Below are 20125 nucleotides of genomic sequence, written 5' to 3'. Positions count from 1 at the left end.
GCTTCAATATCTCATCACTAATTGGCACCTGCCAGAATCCACACTTTGCATCATTGATGCTGAACACCTTGGCCCCTGGCATGTCAGAGACCACCTGTTCTATTGTTTTCATAGGACGATGTGGCCTGAGGAGAGCTTTGTTGCGATAAACAGGGTCAATACATAGTCTTACAGCACATTTGGGCCAAGTTGCACAAAACCTAGTTTGACACTGTCCTGGAGGCCCAATAAAGGTTTTACATCACTGTCAACTACATGGAACTGTAGTGCTCCGCATGTGAAGTTTACATTAGTAACACCTAAAGTCTTTTCGATCTAGCCACCACAAGCCACAAGGTTGACTATGTGGCTGTGGTCAACATGAGCACCTGGGTCAATATGCTGGAGATCACCATCGGAGAGTACATTGCACCGGGCTCCCGTGTCAATTTTCACTTTAAGTTGGTTCCCTGTGTTGGAAAATAACAGTGTGGTGAATATCTCTCCTCTGTCCGCTGGCATCTATACTTTCACAGTAAAAGACAGTAAAAAGTTCACTTATTCTATGTGTCTGCCCTCCCCTGCGTATGGTGTTTGGTGCTCTGGTTGACTGAGATGGACTTTGTCTGGGTCTATTGTAGGTGCGTGTTCTGCTCGATCTGCAACATTTAGAGAAGTGGTTCCATTTTCCTTAGGCATTGCATCGCTTGTTGAAAGCTGGACAGCTGCTGCGCTCGGATGAATGCTAGCTACCACAGTTTGACGGGGATACTCTATGACAGAAACTTTGCTTTCCTTCTTGAGTTCTTTGATAGCTGCTTCTTTTTCTTTTTTTTCCTTTTCAGACTGCTCATGTAGCATGCATATTTCAACAGCTGAGTTTAGAGTTAGATTTTTTTCTTTTAGCAGCTGTGTGCAGATATTGTAATCGTGAATGCTGTATACTAATTGATCCCTTATCAGTTCGTCATGCAGTGTTCTAAACTCGAATTTTTTTTGCAATTGTTTTTAACGTGGCAGCATACAACTGAATTGTCTCATGCGGCTTCTGATTTGTTGTATTAAATGCATGTCTATCCATAATTACATTTGTTACAGGCAAGCAAATCTCCTCAAACTTATTAACCAATACCTTTGCATCTGTACATTACATTCTATGTGGTGTTTTTGTGATGTGCAGATGTGCGTGTTTCTGTGTTGTACTGGCAGCATATGCACAGATCAGCTTACTCGTATTTAGTGTGCATCAGCTGCATCCTGTTTAGATTATTTATACAGCCAATGTTTCACTGACTGGTAATCACTCTGTTGCTTTATTCATGTCTCTGTCTATCTGTTGTCAGAACTTTTTGCATCTAGATCAAACTTAGTTCCTGGAGGGCCGCAACTTTGCACATTTTACTTCAATCCTAATTAAACAAACCTGATCAATCTAATTAGGTAATTCAGGCTTATTTGAAACCTACATATCCTGCTTTGCTACTTTTCGGACATCTTTGCCTACTGCTCTGTTTTTTGCATTCTTGCTTTTTATGTTTTATACTCTAATTTTAACTTTAGCCTATCAGCACAGTGCTCAAATGACACAGCTTGAAGATCAACATCGAATCTACAAACTTTCTGGAATACAACTTTACTAACAAGAGTGTAATTAGTAACTAAACAATCCTCCTGCTACTACCAGCTTACATTCCTAAGACAGGAAACACAGACAGCTATGAAAATGCCTCTGGTTCAGACAGTCTCACTGCTGCCCAAACTGCCACAGACTTTTACAAAATATTGCAGTACTTGAAACAAAGTTACTTGCAATCTGACCAGAAATGCCAGATCATACAGGACCACTTCATTTTGGACCCCGACAGCATACAGCCAGTGAGTCCTGTAAATCTATTCCAGCTACTGTTATGAACATAGAAAAACAAAATGAAACAGTTGAAAATGAGCATAATAACTGATGGCATAAACAAGGTGCCAACAAGACCAAAAAGTACTCACAGGGTCAGATCATGGGGATCAGACGGTGCTGCATTTGGTCTTCTTCCCCAAATTCAGCTCTGAATCTCCACATGCAGTTAGACAGACATCACATGACTCATCACATGAGCTAATTCTGTATTGAACAAGGAATCAAGGCTGACCACACAGCAGCATTCTGCATCAATCACATCTGAAATAGTAACACTGATTGTTGGAGATTCAATAATCAGGAGTTTTAGGAACAGAGCTACAATGACATACTGCTTCCCTTATGCAACGGTTACTGATGTAAACAAGAACTTGAGAAAATTTTGGAGAAGAACAAGACTCCAAAATGGATTATCATCCATATGGGGAAGAAGGATATTCGGAGCAGTAAGAATACTCAAGAGTTGGATGTATGTGTCACTGAATCAACTCAAATGGCACACACGGAATGACTGAAAGTCCAAATGACCACAGAACTTCAAATCATCTCCTGAGGGGACTTGTTGCTAAAGCATCCTCTGCTCACAAACACACTGCCACCTGTACCCTGCACACTGAGCTCAACACAGATAGACTGTGACACATCAGAACTGCATCAAACCTCAGCACTCATGTATGATCTTCAGGAAAATAGCCATATCTCAGCAGCCAGAAACATCAGAGCCACAGCCTTTGTCACCAGACATGATCTGCTTGTCATCTTGCTTGCCTCTCTTGAGTTTTGCTGGAACTAAACTCTCACACTCCATTGCTAGAAGTCCTCAGTAAGCAACCAAAAACTGATGAGCTCCAAAACCTCTGATCCTACCTCGCCCTTTACCTGGGAGAGCCCTCTTGCGAGAGCGCCAGGGCCTAAAAAACTTCCCATCTTCAGCTGGTGCAGAAAACAACTCTTAATGATGTTACGGGTGCCTGCTTACATAACAGTACCTTTATCGAATGTTTAGAGAACAAGCGGGAACCCAGTGTGCCTGTAGCTTTCTCCACGCAGATAACTGTTATTTTATGTGATTGAAAATCAAAGGCCTTTTCAAGTCATATAGAAAATCATTCAGCTCTGGTGTCTATTAAATGTACATCTGAGACTACTGTAAGACAAAATGTCTAAAACTGTTGAGTTAGTAATGTCTAAAACTTTTAAGTTTAAACATTGAAAAAATGTACACAAGCACTCACATCACTCCTTACTGGATGCTCAGCCAAAAGGCAAAACGTGCATATTATATATCCAAAAAGTTGGCACTACCAAAGCTCCAAAAATGCACATGTAACACAGTGTAACGTTTCGAACACATGGCTCTTCAGCCCACCCCATTAAAGACACTGCATAGCAATTAATGTCTGAACACCCTATGAACTTTATTTTTTCTAAACTTTTTTTTATTTCTTTAGGGAGATTTAAAGCCATTCGTTGGTTTAAGCCGGCATTCCCCTTGGCTTTTTTCTTTGCAGGTTGCAATGACAGCATTCTCCTTCTGGTTCCCTTCTGGAAAGGAGAGACTGTAAGACTGGTTATCCAACAACACATGCCCTGCTGTTCACATCCATGCTTTGGCTAGCCAAAAAAGAAACTGACTTTGCAGTGGTGACAGAGGACTGTCTGCCCTCTTGTGCCCCTTTCTTGGGTGGCTTTCTTTGCTCACCGCCTCCTCCTTCTCCTCCACCAAGGCCCTCTCAAACAGTCTGCGGTGCTCATGTGCTTGCAGAAGGCCTAGGTGAAGTGCGTAGAATTTATCTGAGGTTGAAGTGTCATGGCATATGAAGTGTGCCACTTTACGGTGATTCTCTGAGGAATGTGCATTCTATGCCTGCATCAGAGACAGATAGTCAGACATTGGTGAAACTGGGTCTCCCTGAAAGCCCCATGCTGGACCACACAGCTTGAAAATATCGATTCAGGGTCCTGCAGGGACTGGATCTGGATGTAAAAAAATAGGTGCCCTGCCTCCCACCACGGAGACAAGCCTGCAGGTCCAAGAACCTCTGGAACTTGCTGTGTTAATCCTTGTTGAGTAACAACTAGGCAGCACTAAAGACTCGGTTTGTCTTATTCGTGGTGATCTGCAATGCAACAAGCAGAGAGAGAAAGAGAGAGAGAGATAAGGTGAGTGAGTGCATACTACTGGTGTCCCCCACCCACAGAGCCAAGGAGTCACACTCACATTGATGGCATAGGCAGACCTGTCCGGGCTTCTGGAGGCCTTTTTGATCTCCTAGATGGTCAAATTCAGGAACATGCCACAGCGGTGTTTAGAGATGGAGGTTAGGTAACTGGTCAGGAATCCGTAAAACCTTCATTGCTGTCTGGTGTCTGAACTTGACTCGAAATGATCTGGCATAAGACAGTTTCCCCTATCAATTAGATAAGACTTTGCCAAAATACCTCAAACCCCATGAATGGTTTAACTAAGAGCTGTTGGTGCCACAAAGCAAACAAATGTCATTGCATCAATCATTTTCCTTTCAGGACAACTGAATCCAGTGCTGAAGAGGCACTGCGACAACCCTGTGGGACTTGAAATAGTTATTTTTTCTTTTCAAAGCAACCATGGATGTCCCAAAGAGACTAAGACCATACATACCCTTTGTTTCACCCTTACCTAACTGTACTGCTGTCATGTTCACCAGCGAACAACCACCAGATGTCGCTGGTAAACACACACACACAAACACACACTTAGGACTACAGATCTGCTGAACAATGGACTACATATTCAGTCATGCCACACACACACCTGCTTCCTCATTTAGACTGATTACACTCACTGAGGATTGTCAAAGACTGATTACACACAGTATTTAAAGACCCCATATTATACATGAAATAGGGTCATATCTTGGTTGTAAGGGTCTCCAACAACAGTCTAATATGCATGCAAGGTCAAAAAACACTTTCATGGTCTTATAATCTGCATTTATTTTTACCTAATTATCCCAGCGACTCCTGTATGAATCGTCCAGTGATTCATTTGTTCCCAAACCCCTCCTTAGCGCGAAGCTAATCTGCGCTGATTGGACCAATGACAGCCTGTTGCAATTGGTCGACTGCCTTCAGTCAGAGTGAAATGCCAAACAGCTAATCAGCAATATAAAAGTAATCACAGTTCATACACGCTCGATAGTGTAGACGTGGATTTTAGCTGCCAGTGGGTCAATGTAAATACAGTCAATGGACTTGAAAATTCAGACGACTATTTTATTGAGCAAAAACTCCAAAAAGTGTCGAGGAGATCACATAGCTTGTCTCACTCTGCTCTTTTCACAGACACAGACACACACACACACACATTGCCCTCGTCCTTGCGCGCGCGCACACACACAAACACACACACACACACACCTCCGGACGACAACGCGCTCACACACACACACAAACACACACATACCTCCGGACGACAGCGCACGCACACACACACACACTACTCCTCCACGGAGCTCCATAAACAAAGCAGCACGCGTCACGTTTTTAACGTGACTTTGCACGCGATAAGAGAATATAGCCAGTTAACCTGATACAGTACACACGGTTACAAGTAACAAATCACAACTAAATACATTTGCAAGCTAGAGTCAACGAGGCAACAACTTTAATCGCACAAACTTACACTTGAGAAATGGAGGAAGAAACTAATCCTGACGTCCATCAGTAAGTTACTCTTTACTGATCCTTCCTTTAACAAACGCCGATGAAGTATTCTTTGTAGCATGTAGTTTCCAGTAGTTTCCAACTGCTTGGTTATAATGCTGAGGTTTCATCTTTGGGTAGACCCTCGATAATATCTATCTGCAGTGTGACTTCAATCGACCGGCATGTTTGTGTGCGTGTGTTTGTGGGTGTGTGTGTGTGTCTGGGTTTCTGCGTCAGAGGGCGGGGTCTCAGGTTTGAAATCTACCGGGTTTGCGCGTCCACGTGAATAACTTGGTTTCGTTCGTACGTCATGGCGAAACACCTAATGACTCTGTATCAAGGCGACTCGTTTGAAGCATTATGAGTCGACTCTTTTATAGATGAATCAACCGTTTTAAACACTGTACTCTTACAGATTTAAGCCTTAGCTGGATACTTCACTTCACTTAGAGCTGTGTTACACACTACATGGAGGGGAATTTTCAAAAACCCATAATATGGGCTCTTTAAGCAGCACACACACTCATTCACATTGCCGAGTCTTGTTAGCTGTATCAGTGACATTACAACGCGGTTTCCCAGTCTTGTTATCTTGTGTACCAACCGTTAGCCTTGTTAGCCTCTTTGTCTTTGCCTGCCGCCTGCCTTTCTGACCTCTAGCCTGTATTCGACTGTGATTCTGGACTTTCTCCAAATACCTGTTTGCACCTGTGTTGACCATCGCTTACCTGACTTTGAATATACCTGCATGTGGATCCAAAACTCCAGTTGTTTGTGTCACTCCCCGGCGTTACAACTGCGCACACTTTGAGGGTTCTGCACACCTCCCAGAGCACCCCCCTGAGACCTTGCCCAGTAATACAATTTGGGGTGGTGCGATTAAAAAATAAACATATTTTATCTTCAATGCACATCTGTTCGTTTCTTTAGTTTTTTCATGCCCACCTTAAAGGCCTGGACATATCTCTCTGCCAACCCATTAGTGGCTGGATGTCTAGGTGCCCCAGTACTATGCAAAATACCATTCCTTCTTACAAATCTCTGAAATTCATCTGAAGTAAAAGTAGTTGGATTGTCAGTCACAATTGTCTGATGATCCAGTTGTCGAAAACAATCACCTCACTCTGGTAATTGTACCTTGAGTTGTAATGTGTGACATTCGGAAGACTTCTAACCACTTTGAATAAGCATCTATTACAATCATAAACATTGTTCAGGAAAGGGCCAGCAAAATCTATGTGCAGACGTTTCCAAGAATTATCCAGAAACTCCCATGGATGAAGAGGAATCTTGACTGGGCACTCGTTGTTCTTGTTGGCAAAATTCACACTCTTTGCAACATCTTTCCACATCTATATCAATTTTTGGCCACCATACATATTTGCGAGCCAGAGCTTTCATTTTAACAATGCCAGAGTGTCCTGCATGAAGTTCATACAACACTGATTTCCGAAGTTTGAAAGGTACAATCACCCTTGTTCCCTATAGCACACAACGCTGTTCCATTGATAACTCATCTCTTTTAGCCCGAAACGCCTCCAACTCTTCTGCCACTTCACTTTAGACAGATGTTGATCTCTTCTAGTTGTTCTAGCAATCTGTGATGCATTTATAGGGGCCTCATGTAGATGATTAGTTAGCAGGCTATTTCAGGCAATGGAACTTGTGACAATCCATCAACATTTCCATGCATCTCTGCCTTGCGGTAACAAATGTGATAATCATAGGCTGCTAAAATTTTTGCCCCCCTCTGGATACGGGCAGCAACCATCATTGGGAAGTGTTTATGCTCCCCAAATAAAGTCACAAGAGGTCTGTGATCAGTCATCAACTTAAATGATCGTCCCCACAGATATTGATAAAAAAAATGTTTACTCCAAAAATAATGCTCAATGCTTCTTTCTCAATCTGAGAATATTTCTTTTCTGCAAGTGACAAAGTAAGTAAAGCATAAGCCATAGGGACTTCCTCACCCTTTGGCATTGTATGCTGCAACACTGCTATGATTCCATAAGCTGAAGCATCACATGCTAGTGTCACAGGTAACTCTGGATCATCGTGTACCAACACTTTATCGCTAGTAAACAGCTCGTTGCACTTCTCAAATGCACTTTGTTCTTTCTTCCCCCAATACCAGACCACTTGCCTTTTTAAGTCTATACAACGGTGCCAGCACTGTGTTCTAATTTGGTACAAAACATCCATAATAATTAACCAAGCCTAAAAAAGCTCGCAATTATTTTACATTTAAAGGTTCTGAAGCATCTTGGACAGCCTTCACCTTATCCTTCGTTGGATACACTCCACCTTCATCCATCACATGATCAGATATTCAATTTGAGTCTGGCCCCATTCACATTTCCATTTTTTACTCTTAATCCAAAGTCTTGTAACCGCTGAAGAACTTGGCAAATAATTCATAGATGCTCATGTTCATCTTTTCCCACAATCAACAAATCATCTAAATATACAACTTTCAGGTCCTTCATCAAATTTTCCATAATAGTTTGAAAAATAAAAGGGGCTGAACTAATGCCAAAAGCCAGACTATTATAGACATAAAGTCCCTTGTCAGTGTTGATTGCTGTAAATTTCTTTGAGTCATCATCAAGCAAAACTGGCTGGTATGCCTGAGCTAAATCAATTTTAGAGAATACTTTTCCTCCACTTAAAGTGGCCAGAACTTCTTCAATCTTGGTAATGGGTATGTTTCGGTGGTAGCAACTTGATTTTCAGTGAACTTATAGTCTCCACATAGCCAAATTGTTTTCCAAATTTCCTTTTCCACCTGTTCTTTCATAGCAAAGGGTAGTGAACGACTCTTGAAAGATGTTGGCACATCTGATTTTACTGAAATTGTGGCTTTAATATCCTTCAAAGTTCCCAATTCATCCCTGAAGACTTCATTGTATTTCTCAGGCACTTCATGAATTGATGCAGGATGTTTCAATTGATTTACATAGTGAATTCCTTTCCAATTCAACCTAATTTTGTGCATCCAATTCCAACCAGACAAATTATGTCCGTTACCTTCAACCACAAGCAAGGCCAACTCATTTATTTGATGTTCATACTGAACAGTGGCTCTGAATTGTCCCAGAAATTTAATGCTTTTACCTGTGTAAGTTTTTAATTTTACTTCAGCTCTTTCCAGTGGCACATTAGCAAATGACTCTTTGTATGTTTGGTGTGTGGTGTGGTGATCCCATCCTTGTTGCTAGTTTGTTATATATTTACGAGGCAAAAGTCAAGAAATGACATCAAGTGTGCTTTACTTCAGTATCAACAACATCATCACAACAATACATCTCATGGCTTAAATAGTTATCAAAAACCAATGAATAGCCAGACCGACACCCAGATGATTACACACATTATCCCAATACACCACAATGTATATATAATATACGCTGTTTGAAATGCTGCACTGCATAAAACTTTGCTTATTAATGTGTGTGTGTGTGTGTGTGTGTGTGTGTGTGTGTGTGTGTGTGTGTGTGTGTGTGTGTGTGTGTGTGTAAGTGAATGAACTTGGGAAGGTGAGCAACTAATGCAACAACCATAAAAGTGCCTCCCAAAAGATCTTTAGTTTTATTCTCTCTAAAGGATTCTCTATGCATCGCGGGTTATGTGAATTGCTAAAAGAATTTAAAAACTTTGCTGCATGACCCAGCAAGGATTTTCATGGTGTTTGGATTCCCAGTATTTCAAGGCTGCTGAAACAAAGCTTTAGGACCACAACCTCCAGAAATCTGCATTCTGCGTGTTCCAGATTAGTCAGATTTACTCTTATGAAAGCTCAAAGGCCCACATTTGCATGCTCTAGGCATCAAGACCTGCAGGAAGATTCAACGTCTTCCAACCACTGCATTAACAGCAGAAGCATAAACATATCACTATACACATAGGGTGTTTTAGTATAAGATATTCTAATTCTAAATAGATGTTTGTGTCTGATATTCATTAATAACAAAAACTTTTTTCTCTTGGTTATTATTTTAGAATAAGGTTTACTTTATTATACCCTAGCCTGTCAATCCTTAACTTATGGTTCTTTTAACACATGCGTTATTTAGTTCGGTTGAATAGCACTAGAGTTTGTTTTCCTGCTTGGTGCGGTTTGGGCAGGTGTGAATGTAGCAATCGTATTCAAGTGCGCACCAAAAGCGTACCAAAAAAGCGTACCGAGACCTCCTTTAAGAGTTGGTCTCGGTGCACTTTCAAACGAACCCTGAAGTGGTTTGTTTGTGCATGCTTACTAAGCAAGCTTATACACAAATGTAAAATGAATTAGGAGGCATGTGTATATCCCCCAAAATCTAAATCAAGTAATTTTAGCATGTCAAAGTCCTATTTATGCATATAAAATATATTTTTCCAACAACAAAATTGTAGCTGGTGAAAATACAGAGTGGCTAGTGATATTGGTAAAATACTAGCCACACTGGCTGGTGATCAAAAACATTAATATCAAGCCCTGATAGTTAATATTTCCGCAAGATGACCATGTCACAGTTTAGCTAAATTATTTCATGCCTCCTCCTGAAGTGACGTGTGATGCATTAAAGAGCCCATATTATGGGTTTTTGAAAATTCCCCTCCATGTAGTGTGTAACACAGCTATAAGTGAAGTGAAGTATCCAGCTAAGGCTTAAAGAGCATATTGTAGGTTAAAAAACAGTTTAAAAAAAAGGTAGAATCGTTTGTGAAAATACTCTATAATACCATAAAATACCATATTAAAATGTTTTACAAAGTGCAAGGGCACAAATTTTAAAGAAAATGTGTCTGTTTTCCCACTTCCTCTTTTTTTCTAACCACCCCGGTGACGTCAGAAGAGTGAGTTATCTGACAGACGCGCGCTGTTTACAGTGGGGCAGAGGAGCTAATAGCAGAACTGGTTGACAAGTCCACAAGTTTCCTCTTGCTATTTTGGTTCGTGAAATGGGATGAATCCGATAAGAGTGATAGCTGACGCGAACGGCGAGAAACACTCCTGGATCAGTCGGAGATGCAGCTCGATGGCTGTGCACGGTAAGACAACTCATTTTTCGTTTATGTTTGTCAACTTTCAAGTCCGTAAGCATTATTATTTGAGTAATTTGAAGCAACGTGATGTGTTTACTTTGGAGTAGCCGATAGCACGGCTGCTAGCTTGTATTGTTAAGCTTATTAAATATACTTTTTTAAAGCGTGTAAAAATGTACACATATGATAAGATGGCTAGTAGCATCAGTTTGCTAATATAATAAATGTCTTGTATAGTTACAGCGTTGTGACTTTGTTTGCTTTGTAGTAGACTTTGGGAGACAGAGATGATGACCCGGAGCTGAAGGCTTTCTCTCCACTGGCCTCTCGCTCAACTGTGCTTCACTTTGGCTCACAGAGTAACCTCAACTAAGGTAAAGTGGATTTTATATTTGCACATTCGATTAGTGACAGCTTGTGTGACACACCCTCTGTATTGTTTACCATAGTACTTTTATTATAATGACTGAAATCACACGTAAATATGACTTAAAAACAACATTAGCACTATTAAACTGACAGTGAACAATGTTGTACTTTGATAGTCATTGGCTGCTAACATGATATTAGGGATTAGCAAATAATACTCTTCTGAAATTATATTATAAGGGAGAAAGTCAGAATGTGTGAATATAAAACCAATTTTACCTCATACATTCACCTCGTTCATCGGGTAAAATATTATGACCCCTATCGTGAATTATTTGTGCATGGTATTGTTTGATAACAAAAACTAGAAGGGCAAAGAATTACTACAATATTTCTATATAATGCAGGCAGGTAAACTCATACTATCTTTGACTTCCTTTTTTTTTTTAATATTGGAAACGTGTAACCATTGACTTCCATATCTGTTTTTCCCACTATAGAAGTCAATGGTTACAGATTTTTAGCTTTCTTCAAAATATCTTGGTTTGTGATCAACAGAAGAAAGTCAATAAGGTTTGAAACCACTTGAGGGAGAGTAAAAATATTCTGTCCTGTCAATGAGGAAAGGCACTTTTTATTCACATATAAGGAATATTCATCTTGTAGAAGAAAAACAAATAACATTCAAAAAATTGAAGTTTGTTCTCACATGCTCAACTTATAATAGGTACAGTCTACTGTATATGTGAGATGGTTTGCAGTTCACTATCCAGGGGTCTGCAAATGTGGTTGGGTTTTCTGTATTGTGTATTATTAAAAATCATATGGTGAATTTTAAAATATACATTATTCATAAACATGATTTAAACTTTTGCATTATTTCCCCAGAATATATGCATCAGCCCTCACTGCGTGTCTGACGGTGGACTACTGGAGTTCATCACAAGCTCGACGAGAATGCAGAAGTGGCCACTACATTTGCTCTTCTTTCTAGATCCTTCTAGCGGGTTTCCAACGATGAGGCTGTCGGCATCTTTTTACACAGCATTCACAATTTAACACACATTAAAGACATAATGGTGTGGCACCCACATAAACGTTGGCCAACTTACTGAAAAATAATTTTAGGTTTACTTTTAAATGGGTCAGATGATATATTTTCCTTTCAGTATACTCACACTCACACAGATACTTATACATATATAAAGAGTAAAAATGCTGGGTATTAACACTGCTTATGATTTTGTGCTATATAAATAAAACTTGAACTTGAGTTGCATTTAGAATTTGAACTTGAATTAGGGTTGAAGTTTATTTTATCATAAATGCAGATCAGATCTGTTGATCAAATCTTTGTAAATAATTTATACTGTAACAACTATACTTGTATTTTTATGGATTGTTGCTTAAATGGGATCTGATACAGATCATCTTATACCCAATGAAAAAATGACAAAAAGACATGTTTAAAAACTTATTTTAATTGTTTTAATATTTAATGTTGTTTTTATTTTAATACAGAAGCTCTGAAAACCTTTTGTAAAATAAAAAAGATTTTCCAGTACCTTGTTTACATGTTTCTGCATTATTCCAGACGTTCTGTGTTATTTGTGTTTTGTATTCACTTATCTACTATTAAAAATAGGGTCAATGTGGCATAACTGTGTTAAATGCTCATTAGTTTCTGTTACTGGTAAGTATTAATACTTATAGATGATCAATACTAGCTTTGCTGTGGCCAGATAAGATTTTGTTATCTTACATATCTCTCTGTAAGCCAACACTGGTCTCTCCATAAACCTGCTCTGTTCTCCCTCACAATAGAGTTAAATTACACTTCTCTGACTGCTGTTCTGTCTGCTGGTCTGTCCACAGGCTTATAATTGTATGGCTGTGGTCTGTCGTTTGTGTGAGTCTCTCAGAATATCTTATCTCGGCATCCAAACGCGCACCGCGATCAGTTGTCTTCATAGTGTTTATATGCGCGAACTCCCTGATCCGATGTCACTTCCGGTCTGGCGATATTTCAAATGCGGAAGTAAATTTCCGTGACTTAAAACGACTGCAAACGACTTAATAATAAACTTTAACGTTTATTTTAAAAAAAATCTAGTTCTTACTTTACTCTTACACACATTGTCTCACTGGGGTGTCTAACCTACAATATGCTCTTTAAATCTGTAAGAGTACAGTGTTTAAAACGGTTGATTCATCTATAAAAGAGTCGACTCATAGTGCTTCAAACGAGTCGCCTTGATACCGAGTCATTAGGTGTTTCGCCATGACGTACGAACAAAACCAAGTTATTCACGTGAACGCACAAACCAGGGAGATTTCAAACCTGTGGCCCCGCCCTCTGACACAGATACCCAGACACACACACACACAAACATGCCAGTCGATTAAAGTCACACTGCAGCTCCGTGGACAAGGGTAGTGTGTGTGTGTGTGTGCGCTGTCGTCCGGAGGTATGTGTGTTGTTTGTGTGTGTGTGGGTGCTCGTTGTCGTCCGGAGGTGTGTGTGTGTTTTTGTGTGTGTGTGTGTGTGTGCGCACGCAAGGACTAGGGCAATGTGTGTGTGTGTGTGTCTGTGTCTGTGAAAAGAGCAGAGTGAGACAAGCTAGGAGATCTCCTCGACAGTTTTTGGAGTTTTTGCTCAATAAAATAGTTAGTCGTCTGTATTTTCAAGTCTATAGTCTGTATTTACATTGACCCACTGGCAGCTAAAATCCACGTCTACACTATTGAGCGTGTATGAACTGTGATTTCTTTTATATTGCTGATTAGCTGTTGGGCATTTCACTCTCTGACTGAAGGCAGTCGACCAATCGCAACAGACTGTCATCGGTCCAATCAGTGCAGATTAGCTTCGCGCTAAGGAGGGGTTTGGGAACAAATGAATCACTGGACGATTCATATGGGAGTCGCTGGAAAATTTAGGTAAAAATAAATGTAGATTATAAGACCATGAAAGTGTTTTTTGACCTTGCATGCATATTAGACTGTTGTTGGAGACCCTTACAACCAAGATATGACCCTATTTCATGTATAATATGGGCTCTTTAAGACATTGTTTTCCAACTGTAGACGCGCCTCATTCTTAAAATGTATAGCTTGTCTAATGTGATGTATACAAACTATATAGTATACTATGAGCAGGGATACAATCAGCCAGCACGGTCGTAGCTCCATAGTAAAAACAGTTTGTTTACTTGCAGAAGTTCCATTGGCATTTTCTTGCATGTGAATTCTGACCAGTCGAAAAGCAGTTCAGGAAATATGTTCAACAATATCTGGCAAATAAGTGATGTGAATTTTGTCAGACGACCGCATTTTGGTTCTTTTCATCTGGTTGAACCAAAGCCAGCAGTGTGGTGTGAAAACAACCCAAAGACGGCTGAAAATGCTACAATGTATCATTTATTGCCCTTGGTCTGGACCAAATGAAGCAAACTACAGATGTAAAAGCACCCTGAATCACTTTCATGCTTCATGCCTATGCATCTCAATAATTGTACATTTAGTAATTTTAGTTTCCTTTAGTCTGCTTATTTTTGTTGTTAAAGGAACATGAAACCCCCCTGTTTCAGCAAGGTGTTTTTACACCTCTAGTTTGGAAAAAGTCAGGAAAGTTGGTGTGTCTAGCGCTGTTTAGGTGGGAGTGTCGGGGGAGGGAAAGAGGTAAGGATTTGAATTAAAATGGGAGTTTCCACTTTGGCTGATTTTCACCGAGGCAAAACAAACACACAGACACAGGGGAGAAAGACAGTCACTGTCTTTGGTGACAGTGGAATGTTTGATACCGTACGTCGTAAAAGAGAAAAAACCTTTGCATTTCTCAGTAACTCAGATGCACAGAAAGGTCAGAAAGCTGTGTGTCTAGACTATCCTGTCACAAAATGCAGCGAAAATTGGATCTTTCAGTCCATAATATTGTAGTGATATTAATGTACTGTAAAACAAGTAACTTAGAAATCATTTGACTAAGGTCTGTCTTTAAACACTGAAAGAATACTACTGACGATACAAACTAACTTTGCCATCTGAATGAACAAAGAAAGGGCACTGATCGCACACACTTGCCAAATCTGTTGAGACAGGACAATCAACACCAACTAGAGCCGCGTCTTTTTTAGGATGCTTTCACACCTACACTTTTGTTTCGAAACGTGTCTTGTTTGCCCAGTTAGCGTGGTTTGTTTGGCATATGTGAACAGGGCAATCGCGCTCTGTTCCGCGCCAAAGTAATCGCTTGAATGAGGTGGTCTCAGCTCAATTGAAAAGAACCCTGGAGCGGTTCGATTGCAGTGAGAAAGCGATCCGATCCGAGCGCGGTTATATCACAGTGTTTTATGGATATGTAATAGGCATACGGCTATATGAAGAAAGAATTATGAGTATGGCAGGAAGTTTCGCGAGTCTCCGGATGCCCGCAAACGAGTGATGATCTCCCGGTAATCTCGCGTCTTCCTCCCGGTCCTCAAATAGGCATCGTCGCGCACCCTTCTCACCCCTCCCCACCGCATCTCTCCTCAGACACGTCGCGCGCGCGCACCCTGTCAATCACCACCAAAACACCACCTCTCCTGACAGCTTAACGGGACGCTGCAAAATAAACCCTGACACTCTGCATAAAGGAGACGAGCAGCAAATCCGTATTTCAAGATTTCCAGATGAGAAAAGCTTTCAAGTGAAAAATGTTCCATACAAACATATTTCTGTTGTGTGCACTGTAATCCACACGTGAGTCCAGCTGTGCTCTCATAGCTAGAAAATGAAAACAAAACCTTTGTTGCAACAAATTATAAAAGCAACACTGACGACCCATATCTCCAAACAATTCTTCTCCCACTTGTTTTGGCAACACAACATGACGTTTCTCTGCTGTCTAACCACTGTTTCAGGTAACATAGTCTTTGAAGCTATCATGCATATAAATAAAGTTGCACCGCATACACAATAGAGTGCTCTGATTGGTTTGAACCAAGTCTTTCTCATGAATGAATGCAGCACACTCAGAGACGTCACAAAGCCCTCCCAGGTACAGACAGCCAGTCTACAAACTGGAATACATGCAAGGATCCCAGTGACGCAACTTCAAAAATTCATTTCAAACTGGAAGAACGAATTTGCCAAAAGAACACAAAAACAACCTATTTTTACTTTTTTTGTGTAATATATGTGTCCTAATAATGTTTTACCAGAGTGGTACACATATACATACACAACAGCTCCAAAAATGTGTTTTGGTGTTTCGTGACCCTTGGAAAAAATGCTCATGTTTTACAATTGTCTTCTTTGTGTTGATAATACATTAATAGGGGCTCTACAAGTCAGATAATCTCACTATTCTTCAGATTTGGACATAAAATAAACTCAATTTTAATTTCAACAACCTTTGTTATTATTGCTATAGTGAAAACAGTGACTGGTGCCTTTTTATTACACAGTGCATGAAATGTAGTATCTAAAAAGGAAAGAGTCATTCAATTTGTATCTATTTATTTTTCAATGCAGAACAGCAATTGTTTCCCATTTGCAGAGCCAGAACTGTTTTTGTTTTATTGATGTAATTACCATGTAGACTCTATGTTTCATTTTGTATAGTTTGGAAGTGGAGAATGGACCATCTATTGGCTGCAGTCCACTGGATCTACAAGTGTCACCAGCTTCTGGCTTAATCCTGCATCCCAGCATGGCCAGTCACAGTCAGCGGCGTGAGTCTTTCCTTTACCGCTCGGACAGTGACTATGACCTCTCACCCAAATCCACCTCTCGGAACTCCTCCCTTGTTGGAGAACAACTGTAAGTAAAAACAAAAGCTTTTCTGTGCTACTTTACTAACACAATGATACTGCAATTCTGGTCTAATGAATTAAAATTGCTCAGTGCTGCTACAAACCAGAGTGCATCCATACATGGACTTAAAGAGGAATTTGTTTTTAATTTACTTGCATTTAGGCCATACATGATTGAAACAAACATTAAAGTTATTAAAGACACAATATTTTAGATATTAAAATATATCTAAACTATGAGGGCCAATAGGGGACCCCCATAACCCGTTAGTAGTCCGAGCTGTTTGCTTGCTGAAATCATTTTTATTTGTATTGTACAAATTATCTTCATTGACAGTGCTTTAGCACATGAATATTTATATATATTCACACAAAAAAAAGAAAAGAATCATCATTTTATGATAACCTAGGAACTCCGGTTACTCAATAATGGCAATTCATGCACTGACACAGCCATGGCCTTTGCTTGTCTGCCCCATACCTGATTTATTTTGGAAATTGGACTGTGAAGGTTGAGCAAATCTACTTTTCAGGCTCAGAAAAAAGGAGGGGGAAAATTACGATGAGGAGAGATAAGCACAAGATTAATTTTAGCTGTAATGATTATGTCAAAGACATAATCTAACACTTTAGAGTTACTTTACATTTAGAGATTAATAAACTTAATCTAATCATATGAAATATTTGATCTTTTCCCAGTTTTACAGGCGAAGCTTACATAGCACGTCTGTGCTTAAGTTAGTTTTTTCAAAAGTCGTGGTTTGTATACACCAGTAGTAAATGATGCGTGCATGTTTTTAAACAGCGAAAACACAAGACACAGCACACATGCAGTGCACAACAGAAACTGATAGAAAAAAGCACCTTTTAAAGGCCCCTCTCAACTAAAGGCTGATTTATAGTTCTGCGTCAGGCGCATGCATATGCTGGCGCAGCCTACGAGTGGACGCATAGCCCTCACTGTCGGCAATCGACAACACCGACGCGTAGTGCAAACTCTGTAATTGGTCAGCTTGGTAGCTCTGACGAGTAGGGGTGGAGGTGAGAGTCTTATAAATTACGGTAGCATTCAGAAAAACAAAGCACCAGTAGAAACTTGGCACAGAGAAACATAAACACCTCACTATCAGCTAGCGTTTCGGACGTGTTATTACAGAGCAACATTAACAGCGGAAAGAAGTATAAATGCACGGCAACGGGCAAGGCATGCACTGTGGGTCACTCGATGCAGAAGAATAAACCAGGCTTAAGAATACATTAGGTGTGATCAAACTCTAAGCTCCCACAATAATATCCAGCTGCAAGCAGTGGTTTACAAAGGTGCAAAGGTGGTGACTTTAATAAAGATTTTTTAATTCTTCATTTTTGAAGCTGCTAGCTAACAAAAACAATGGTGTTTTAAATGTCCAAATTATTCGGACAGTTATTAAGCAGAAAATGTAGCAAATCTTCAAGCTTTACTTTTCTATGTTTGATTGTATTTAAAAAGCAAAAGCCAGTGTGCAGTGGCTACACTCCACTATTAGAGGTAGTAGGTAGTGCTGTCGCCTCACAGCAAGAAGGTCACTAGTTCGAGTCTCAGCTGGGTCAGTTGGCATTTCTGTGTGAAGTTTGCATGTTCTCCCTGTGTTCGCGTGGGTTTTATTCAGGTGCTCTGGTTTCCCCCACAAGTCCAAAGACATGTGGTACAAGTGAATTGGGTAGGCTAAATTGTCCATAGTGTATGAGTGAGAATGAGTGTGAATGGATGTTTCCCAGTGATGGGTTGCGGCTGGTAGGGCATCCGCTGCGTAAAAACGTAACTGATAAGTTGGAGGTTCATTTCGCTGTGGCAACCCCAGATTAATAAAATGACTAAGCCTTTAATACTTTAATAAGTTATTAAAGTAACTTTATTATTTAATAATTTTTCAGCTGTAATAAGAACTAAGTAAAGCTTAAATAGTTAAACCAGTTCGGAAAGACAAAATTAGTTCTCGTCAACAATACAGCTGACCTGACCTGAAATAAATAGCCTACATTAATAAATAATGCATAAGTAAAAAGTTGAATATGAAAATACATAAATAATATATTAATAGGGTGCCGCAGTGGCGGAGTGGGTAGCACATTTGCCTCACAGCAAGAAGGTCGCTGGTTCGAGCCTTGGCTAGGTCAGTTGGCATTTCTGTGTGAAGTTTACATGTTCTCCCTTTGTTTGTGTTTGTTTCCTCCGGGTGTTCAGGTTTTCCCCACAGGCCAAAGACATGTGCTATAGGTGAATTGAGTATGGTAATGGACCATAGTAAATGTCTGTATGGATGTTTCCCAGTGATGGGCTGCAGCTGGAAGGGCATCCATTGGATAACAAATGCTGTATAAGTTGGTGGTTTAATCCGCTGTGGCAACTCCAGCTTAATAAAAAAGGACTTTACCCTGTTTTTGACAGAAATAAGGAATAGAATCTCGTGGATTGCTGGTTTGCATTTAGAAATACAAGCACATCCACGTGAAAATAATCATGAATTTAATCCTCAATTGTTTTTGGCTGCTTTAACCTTGGATCGTGCTGTTTGTTGGATACGTTTGTCGTTTTTATGTCATTTAAGCTCGACTTTGTCATTTACGCTCAAGATGTCATTCACGCTCAAGTAGTCGATTGTTTCTGAGAGCCCTGACTAGTGGTTGAAGTAGTTGATTGCTCGACTAGTTTACTATGCAAGCCCTAAATATTATATTCTGTCAATAAGTCTTATGTTCCAAGTGCCTGGAAGTCAGCAGTCATAACCTCTGGATTTAGAGCTATGGAGAATGCAAACTTATAAATTAAATTTAGTCTAGATTGGGGTGAAGTTGTTGGTTGTAATGGCTTTTGATAATGTTAACCACAACATACTTTTATCTAAATTATCATGCGCATGCTCACCAATTATTAATGGTTATATTGTAGACATTTTGGACAAATTCTGTTTAGTTTATACATTAATAATTTGCCTGCATTGTGTCCAGAAGTTCAGGTTCAGATGTACACACATGACACAGTAGTATACACTCACGCAAAAAATAAAAAAATAAAAAAAATTGAAACAAGCTGCTAACACACTTACTGCAGCACTCAATAAAGTTTCAGACCGGTTATGTTGTTCATTTCTTACCCTCGATATAAGTAAAACCTTGGGAATGTTTTTTGTTTTTGTTTTCAATCAAGAAAAATGAGGAGCATTGCTCTGATATTTTACATAATAGAGAAGTAATAAGTATTGTTGATAATTTTAAATATTTAGGTATACTTATGGACTTTAATTAAAACATTAAAAATGTTTCTAAAAGTGCTAGAGCAAGCCTGATTATTAGAAACATCAGGTATTAGTTACCT

At 39.8% G+C, this 20125-nt stretch overlaps 1 protein-coding gene and 1 long non-coding RNA gene across 4 annotated transcripts in view; both read left to right on the top strand.

The window, feature by feature from the left end:
• Nucleotides 1-20125, top strand: part of pde4bb (phosphodiesterase 4B, cAMP-specific b) — a 158009-nt gene that overhangs the window by 99968 nt on the left and 37916 nt on the right. For all 3 annotated transcript variants that reach the window (XM_087240574.1, XM_087240575.1, XM_087240576.1), the window contains one exon: nt 16580-16777. In XM_087240574.1, coding sequence (XP_087096700.1) covers nt 16580-16777 — 198 coding nt within the window. The remainder of the gene's footprint in view (nt 1-16579; nt 16778-20125) is intronic.
• Nucleotides 10409-12536, top strand: LOC141377934 (uncharacterized). The gene is made up of 3 exons (XR_015478326.1): nt 10409-10609; nt 10872-10977; nt 11861-12536. It is a non-coding gene; the product is annotated as an uncharacterized LOC141377934 (long non-coding RNA).

The sequence above is a fragment of the Danio rerio genome, chromosome 2 (genome assembly GCF_052040795.2).
Source record: "Danio rerio strain M-AB ecotype USA chromosome 2, GRCz13ab, whole genome shotgun sequence".
Taxonomy (NCBI): domain Eukaryota; kingdom Metazoa; phylum Chordata; class Actinopteri; order Cypriniformes; family Danionidae; genus Danio; species Danio rerio.
Note: the sequence above shows the minus strand (reverse complement) of the source record. Positions and strands in the feature narration are given on the sequence as shown.